At 32.1% G+C, this 9,840-nt stretch overlaps 1 protein-coding gene across 1 annotated transcript in view; it reads left to right on the top strand.

Moving 5' to 3' along the window:
• LOC145286006 (uncharacterized) overlaps window positions 1-6,486 on the top strand; it is a 219,026-nt gene extending 212,540 nt beyond the window's left edge. Inside the window, exon 2 of the mRNA XM_080134605.1 lies at window positions 5,268-6,486. Within this exon, the coding sequence (XP_079990731.1) occupies window positions 5,268-5,899 (632 nt within the window). The 3' untranslated portion in view covers window positions 5,900-6,486. The remainder of the gene's footprint in view (window positions 1-5,267) is intronic.
• Window positions 6,487-9,840: the final 3,354 nt, after the last annotated feature.

A 9,840-nucleotide genomic window follows, 5' to 3' on the forward strand; every position in this document is an offset into this window, starting at 1 on the left:
ATCATTGTCCCTTCAAAAACAGCTGCTAAGTGTTTGCTTGACCGGTATTTTGATCTTCTTACAACGGTGAAAATGAGGATTAAACCAAAGAAAAGTCGAAGTTTGTCAATCATTAAAGGTTCTGTAAGGCAAATTCACTTTAATGTCGGGGAGGATATTGTGCCGACAGTAAAAGAAATTCCTGTGAAGAGTCTAGGACGCCTTTACGAAATTCCACTAACAGACAGACATCGGGGTATGGAATTGCAAAACATGGCCCTGAAGGGACTTGAGGCAATAAATAAAACTTTTTTGCCGGGAAAGATGAAAGCTTGGTGCTATCAATATGGATTAGTACCCCGTCTTTCGTGGCCCATGCAAATTTATGAAATAGCACTATCTCGTATTGAACGGATAGAACAACACGCAAATAAATATCTACGTAAATGGCTTGGAGTCCCCCCCTGTTTTTCTAAAATAGGGTTATACACGAATTCTGGCAGCCTGCAACTTCCTTTGTCCTCATTAGTAGAAGAATTCAAAGTTGGAAAGGTGCGTCTTCAAATGATGATGAATGACTCAAATGATGAATTTGTCCGGGAAGCACATCCAGCTGTAAAAGCTGGCACCAAGTGGTCAGTTACAAAAACAATTGAAGAAGCAGAATCCAGTCTTCGAACTAAGGAAATAATGGGTCTTGTTCAGGTTGACAGGGCTGGTTTAGGATCCACAAAGTATGAGCCATTTTCCAAAATGGGCATTAAAGATAAGAGAAAAATGGTGACCGAGGAAATAAAAATGTTTGAGGAGGAAAAAAGAAAAGCTACTGCTGTTACTCAAGCCAAGCAATGTGCGTGGACAACATGGAGTGATATTGAGCCAGTTAAATTATCATGGAACACCTTAATCGAAATGGAACCACTGGCGATATCATACCTTTTGAGGTCTACATATGACCTACTGCCGTGTGCATCGAATCTCAAACAATGGGGATATATAGATTCTGATCTATGCACTATATGTCAAAAAGAGCGCGGTACCTTGCGTCACGTCTTGTCTGCATGCTCAAAATCCCTCCCAATGTTTACATGGCGACACAACCAGGTTCTAGAAGTGCTGGTTGAGATAATATCATCCCAGTGTATATTAGCTAACAAACAGCCTGTAACAACTAGTGAACCCAGGGTTCAATTTTGCCAAGAAGGCAAATGTCCATCAAAGAGGAAAAATAAATTGAATCCCAATATGAAGTTATTGAATGGGGCAAAGGATTGGAAAGTTTCAGCAGATCTGAAGACATCTTTGAAATTTCCAGTGCACATCCTCCAAACAGAAAAGCGGCCTGATATTTTGCTCTGGTCTGACTCTAAAAAGAGTATATTTTTAATCGAACTAACTGTCCCTTGGGAAGAAAATTTCTCAGAGGCTCATGAACGAAAGAAAGATCGGTACGAATGCGTGCGTGCCGAGTGTATAGAAAAGGGATGGATGTGCAATGTGATGCCTATCGAGGTTGGATGTCGAGGATTTTTAGGACACTCCACCATTTCGCTTCTTTCGAAAATAGGCGTCACTGGAAGGGATTTTAAAAAACAAAAATGTCGCCTGCAAACAAGTGTTAGACAGGCGTCATGCTGGATCTGGCGCAATTCGAAGATATTTGCAAAGAGAGCATAATATTGTCCACTTCTTCCGTTCTCGGGCTGCTCTGGAAAAAAAAAGAGAGGGAGGAAAGAAAAAGAAGGAAGGGGGGAAAGGAAGGAAAAAAGGGAAATTAAAGAGAAAAATTAATAAATAAAATTTTAATTAAAATTAAAAAGTTAAAAATAAAAATGAAAAAGTTAAAAACAGCGTTTTTCCTCTGCTTGAATATGCCAGGTAATTTTTTTTTTTTTTTTTTTTTTTTTTTATATCCTATTTATTGCTTTGCCCAGCAGCAATAGCTGCTGGTGGCGCCAGGGGTGGCAGTCCCGCTTTAGCCACCGAAACTGTGTCATCACCTCTGGTTAGCGGCTGATGAGGGCAAAGTAAAAGCACATGTGGTCACATGTTGTATGTAGAATTATATATTCATATATATATATTCATATATATATATATATATATATATATATTCATATATATATTCATATATATATATATATATATTCATATATATATATATATATATATATATATATATATATATATATATTCATATATATATATATATATATATTCATATATATATATATATATATATATATATATATATATATATATATTCATATATATATATATATATTCATATATATATATATATATATATATATATATATATATATATATATATTCATATATATATATATATATATATATATATATTCATATATATATATATATATATTCATATATATATATATATATATTCATATATATATATATATATTCATATATATATATATATATATTCATATATATATATATATATATTCATATATATATATATATATATTCATATATATATATATATATATTCATATATATATATATATATATTCATATATATATATATATATTCATATATATATATATATATATTCATATATATATATATATATTCATATATATATATATATATATTCATATATATATATATTCATATATATATATATATATATTCATATATATATATATATTCATATATATATATATATATATTCATATATATATATATATATATTCATATATATATATATATATATATATTCATATATATATATATATATTCATATATATATATATATATATTCATATATATATATATATATATTCATATATATATATATATATATTCATATATATATATATATATATATTCATATATATATATATATATATTCATATATATATATATATATATATTCATATATATATATATATATTCATATATATATATATATATATATTCATATATATATATATATATATATTCATATATATATATATATATATTCATATATATATATATATATATTCATATATATATATATATATATTCATATATATATATATATATATATTCATATATATATATATATATATATTCATATATATATATATATATTCATATATATATATATATATTCATATATATATATATATATTCATATATATATTCATATATATATATATTCATATATATATTCATATATATATATATTCATATATATATTCATATATATATATATATATATATATTCATATATATATATATATATATATTCATATATATATATATATATATTCATATATATATGTTTTTTATATGTTCCTAAACATGTTTTCCATATATATATATATATATAATGTTTTTTATGTTCCTAAACATTTTTTCCATTACCTTTTTTTAATTTGTTCTTCTACACCTGAATTTGATCCGTCATTGAAAAATCTTATTTCCCAGTTAAGAAATTCTACCTACTTTTACATAGATTTGTTATTGTTTGCTGTTGTTAGCCAACATTTCATTTATAGTCTGTAGAGTTCACATTTCTATTGGTCTTAGGAATTTTAAGAATTGTCATAAAATTTTAGTTTCTCATAACTAAAGAACTTTAAATTCACCCGAGATGTGCTTCCTGGCTAAAAGTAGTAAAATTTCTCACAATTGATAAGTAAAAACACTTATATATACATTTTTATGGTGAAACCTGTAAATTATAGATGTATTTTAATGTTACATTTTAATATTGTTTTATGGTACTATGACTTTCAAAAATTTGATTAAATATTTCTGAATTTATTGGACATTTGTACAATATGAACAGACTTCTATTCCTGCTACGACAACTAAAACTCCTGATGGACCAAAATTCAAGGTTGGGATCTTTTTTTGCTGCTATGGTTGTTGGTATTGGATTGATTGTTATTGTTGTCATCTTGTATAAATGCTATCAAGCGCAACAATCCAGAGCAGTTCCTTACAGGAATGACTAAGAATTACATGTGTTTATGTGATTAAATTGAACATACAAAAATAAAGAAAAATATTAAAAATGAAATAAATATTTTCTATATAAAGAAAAGGTTATAGTCCGCAAATGTGCTTCCTATCTTCTGGTTTGGCTGCTACCAGAAGTGATAAGGCAAATTAGTTCCTTCACTTTTCCTCTCCTGCCTATATCTCCCCTGTGCATGTACTTTTTTTTTTTTTTCCACGTTTATCCAATTGTTCTTTTTTTGTATTTATTTAATAATCATTGAAAAGTTTTTTCAGTCTGATTTTAATTAAAAATTAGTCAAATTAGTTTTATTTTCTTAAGAATTATTGAAATACTTTCAAATCTTTTTGAAACTATTCGGGGAATATATATATATATATATATATATATATATATATATATATGGAAGTTTTAAAAGCCAAGAGCAATGCAGAAAGGACCAGAATCACAAGAGAAAAGAAAAACAAACGGTTATATTCAAGTAAAAAGAAAACAAAAGTATATCCATCTTGAATATACTTTTTTTCTTTTTTAAAAAGGGGAGGTATTTTCTCCCAAAATTAATCAAAGTTCCATACCACCAACGGACTTTATATACACCGGACATACCCACAACTTGGTTACAAATTAATTATACAACGAGGTGAGGAATGACAGATGAATAAACAGTTAGGTATGTTCAAGTAGAGAAATGTGTCTGTTTGTTTTTCTTTTCTTTACTCTTGTGATTCCGGTCCTTTCTGCATTGTTTTTGGTTTTTAAAACTTCCATGTATTCCTTTACCAGCAATGCTTCAAGCAAACTACCATTTACTTATATATTTTATATGATACTTGAAAATTTATTTTGATTTCAATAATTTCATTTGTTATTTGGTTTCAATAATTTTATTTTGTATTTGCAAAATATATTTATTTTATGAATTCAAATAAAAACTTATTAAAATTGTTTTTTATAATTTTAAACATATCTTATAAAAATTCCAATAAGATACTTATTTTTTAATTTCGTTATTAAAAGTGCAAATAATGACTAATTGTTATTTTAATCTATATAATTTAATTTTTATGGTATATTTTTCAATAATCTCCTTTTCTTATATCTCACTAAATCGCTTCACAATAGAAATACTGAAGAATAAAAACATGAACTGATTTGCTGTGTCACTTCCATTAGCAACCGTGCCAGAAGTTAGGAAGTACATTAGCTGACTATAACCCAAGAAAAATATGGAATACATGTATGTATATAATATATCTCTACATACACATTTATAATTTTAAACACATTGTATTTTTATTTTAGGTCTTATTACGACTGCAGCCCTTCCGGCGAACACAACAACCGTGGCCTCTCTGGTGAACAAGACGACCACTGCCCCCCCGGCGAACACGACGACCTCTGCCCCCCCGGCGAACACGACGACCTCTGCCCCCCCGGCGAACACGACGACCTCTGCCCCCCCGGCGAACACGACGACCTCTGCCCCCCCGGCGAACACGACGACCTCTGCCCCCCCGGCGAACACGACGACCTCTGCCCCCCCGGCGAACACGACGACCTCTGCCCCCCCGGCGAACACGACGACCTCTGCCCCCCCGGCAAACACGACGACCTCTGCCCCCCCGGCAAACACGACGACCTCTGCCCCCCCGGCGAACACGACGACCTCTGCCCCCCCGGCGAACACGACGACCGTAGCCCCACCAACAAATACGACGACCGTAGCCCCACCAACAAATACGACAACTGTTGCCCCTAAAAGTACAACAGCTGTTCCTGCTACGACAACTAAAGCTCCTGATGGACCAAAATTCAAGGTTGGGATCTTCTTTGCTGGTATGGCTGTTGGTATTGGATTGGCTGTTATTGTTGTCATCTTGTATCAGTGCTATCAAGCACGACGATCCGGAGCAGTTCCTTACAGGAATATCTAAGAATTACATGTGTTTATGTAACTAAGTTGCACACTCAAGAATAAAAAAATTTATTAAAAATAGAAGAAATATTTTCTATAAAGAAAAATATGAAAGCAAAAACATCTTGTTTGTAAATTTGTCGTTTTTAAGATTCAAACTAAAAATTCAACTAACATTTTTCAATGAAGTTTCATAAATCCTTTGTAAATGTTGAAATAATTTTGATTAGTTTCTTTTCAGAGTATAAAATTCCTAAAATTTCTGTTAAAATAAACAGTTAAAATCTGAAATACTGCCAATTACATAGTTCTATTTTTCTAATCTTTACAGCAACAATTTCTTACAAATCTGAAAGACATTTCTTCATTTTCATAGGTTTTTCAAAATGTTTTTGCTTTTAATTTTGAAAGAAAATATTTTCATGAAGTAATTTGAAGTAGATTTTAAGTCTTTCAATTTCATGAATTTTTTTTTTTTTTTTAGTCTTTCAAGTCTGTTCAATTTGTTTAGCTCTATTTTTGCAGCATAATATATTTTCAATTTTATAAATAAAGTTGTTTCACAGCAAATAATTTTTTCTAAATGGAATAAAATATTTCACAATTTGTAAAGTTCTTATTTGTCTGTAAAATGGGGCACCTTATGCGATAATACAACTGATTCATCTTGAGCATCGACGCCTGTTGAGACCTTTTGATTGCTACCTTCGTCCCCCTCTCTTTAAAGTCTTCCTGAATTTTTGAGATGAAGTATGAATGTTTCCAATCAGATTAATTGAACAATTGTTCTCGTCTTAGTGTTGGGACGATTAATCGGAATTGGAAAAATCAGAACTTTTTGGAGTATCAGAATTGGTATCGGGGGAAAATTAGTCTAATTTCTGATTCCAAATCGATTCTTTAAAATTTTTAAATGAAACCAGCACTTTTATTATTTTTTTTTTAATTGTTCCTTTACAACATAAGACTGTGCTCAGCCGAAATAGCTCCAGTTCTCTCCAAACTCTACAACAAATGCCTTAATGAAGCTTGCTTTCCGGGAAAACTGCTTCTGTTGTACCAGTATTCAAGAATTCTGGCGAAAGGACTGACCCATCAAATTATCGCCCCATTAGCCTCCTCCCACTTTTTGCCAAAATATTTGAGACCTTAATTAACCATGCTCTAGTCCATCACCTTACAAATGCTAAACTTCTGACTGACAGACAAGATGGATTTAGACAAGCCCGTTCCACAGAAGACATCCTAACTGTAATCTCTGAACGTATATACCATTCACTGGACAAAGCGGGGGAGGGCAGAGTGGTAGCTCTAGATATATCTAAGGCTTTTGACAGGGTATGGCATGAGGGTCTCCTCAGGAAAATTAAATCATACGGTATCACTGGTAGAATACTTAACATAATTAAATCCTTCTTAGATAAGAGAAAAATCCAGGTTGTCCTCGACGGTCGTGCATCTAAACAATATAATATAAATGCGCGAGTGCCTCAGGGGTCTATCCTTGGGCCTCTATTGTTCCTGATATTCATAAATAACCTCCCCGACAAAATTGCCTCTGAGATGGGTATATATGCTGATGACACTACACTCTATGGCAGGCACGACAGGAAGACGAATGAACACATTTCTAAAGAAATGGCAGAAACACTAGAGGAAGACCTCCAATCTGTGGTGGAATGGGGACAAAAGTGGTTGGTCGCGTTCAATGCTGCCAAGACTAAACTAGTTTCATTCAATAATTACAAGAAACCCTCTCTACCACCTTAGCAATGGCCAACGACTCTTTATCTGAGAGTACATCTTTCAAACTCCTTGGCCTAACGTTCACAGAAAACATGAATTGGAACAATTACATTGAAGGCATTGCCAGGGCCGCTGCAAGAAAGGTGGGCTCTCTCCACCGTGCTAGACAACTACTAACACCCGAAAGTATCCTGTACCTCTATAAGGCCACCATTCGCCCATGTATGGAGTATTGCTGTCACATCTGGGCTGGTGCATCTACTACTAGTCTCTCGCTCCTTGACAAGGTTCAAAAGAGAGTCGCAAACCTGATAGGCCCTGAACTGGCATCTAAGCTTCAGCCTCTGTCCCATCGACGAAATGTTGCATCCCTCTGCCTTTTCTACAAGTATTTTAGTGGTGAATGCTCTGACGAACTGCAATCACTTGTGCCCCCACGACGTGAGCACCCTCGACAAACCCAACAGGCTGCTAAATCCCACCCCCACACTGTAGAGATCCCTAGATGTAAAAGATCTTTTTACTCCAATAGTTTCTTCCCCAGAACCGCTAGACTCTGGAATTCCATTCCAAGTCCCTACTCCCCCAACAGTACTGACGTGCAGAAGTTCAAGTGTAACGTGAACCGACATCTTGCTGCCCAAATCCCTACATAGTACCCCAGTAGTTGTTGCCCCTGATAGTAGCCCCCTACACCAAAGTGGCAATTTGCCTTGTTTGGGGTGAAAATGTAATTAAAAAAAAAAATAAAAAAAAGGGCCACAGAATTATAAATCTCATTTACAGATTTAACATTGATTAGCAGAATTTAATTTATTTTATTTATTGGTCATTTATAACTTGCCTTTGTAATCGTTTCGCATCTATTCGCTAAAATTTTAAATGCTCGGGGGGGGGGGCAAATTTCGTTAGTGCCAGCTGTACATTGGGATGTTTGTCATCAGCTTCTTCTGAAATAGTTTTATGGCACCTTCTTTATACCCAAGGAAATCCTCACTCTCCAAACCTAATTTAATTTGTTTTCATTAATTTTTATTGTAAGCAAAGTAAATATTCTAGAGGTTACTTGCCTATTCAATATCACAGATTTTAAAAAGCTTTTCAAACCTATTTGATAAGTGGCCATATGGCGCCTATTAAAGACTTGGGACTTTAATATCAAAGATTTAACATGCTTGGAATATGATCACCACATCCTTTGAAATATTTCAGGTTTCCTTATATTTTGTTTGGTTTTGGCACAAGTGAAAATATAGATGAAAATCTCACAAGTTTATCCAAAACAAGTTTATCAAAACTTTTGGAAAGGCAAACATTGAGAAGTTAGTTAACTTAACAAAAAAAAAAAAAAAAAAATCTTATTTACATTTAAAATACCCTAAACATGATTCTACGTTTTAGGCAATTATGTGTGAACACACTGAAACGTTATTTTAGAATTTAGAATGGGGGTTCAGTTGTGCATATAAATATAATGTAAACTGATCCCATTTCGGTACATTATAACTTTTTAAGCAGTTAAGTAATTTTTACCACTAATTCTAAGTCTGATTAGCAAAATCATAAAATCACATGTAATTTCTATAGTTTTCGTATTGCCACCTGTACTTAGGGTTAGTAGTAGGAAAGAAATGTGGTTTTATGAGGTTTAACAATACTATATATTAATACTATAGCGTGTTATTTTGTGTGTCACGATTACATCCGAGTGACTTTTGCTTAATTATGGATTCCCATTTCTTATAATAAGTAATTTTACCAAGAATTCTTCATAAGTTTTGGTTTTGGTTTCGATTATAGCTGATGGCACTCAAGTCATTTATTTTCTTATAAATAATTTTACCAAGAATTATTCAGATGTTTTGGTTTCGATTTTGATTTATTACTGACTAGCAGGGCTACTCGGCGTTGCTCGGGACCGTATAAACAATGAAAAAATTGAATTTGGTTTTGTAATATATTTATTCTTATGAGAGGAATTTTGTATGTTTATGTATCATTTGCTATTTCTAGCAAAAGAATATTTTACCTACATAAGACGGGTGTTACATATATGAAATAATTATATCTTACCTAGGGTAGGTAATTTACAGCATGTATATGCAAGGACAGGTAATATGCAACACATTTATCTCATCAAATCCCAAGCGATGCCAGGTATTTTGCTAATATATATTTTCACCTAATTCATTCAATCCCGGGCAACGCTGGGTG

Source organism: Euprymna scolopes, chromosome 10 (genome assembly GCF_053919585.1).
Source record: "Euprymna scolopes isolate OS-2025 chromosome 10, ASM5391958v1, whole genome shotgun sequence".
NCBI lineage: Eukaryota > Metazoa > Mollusca > Cephalopoda > Sepiida > Sepiolidae > Euprymna > Euprymna scolopes.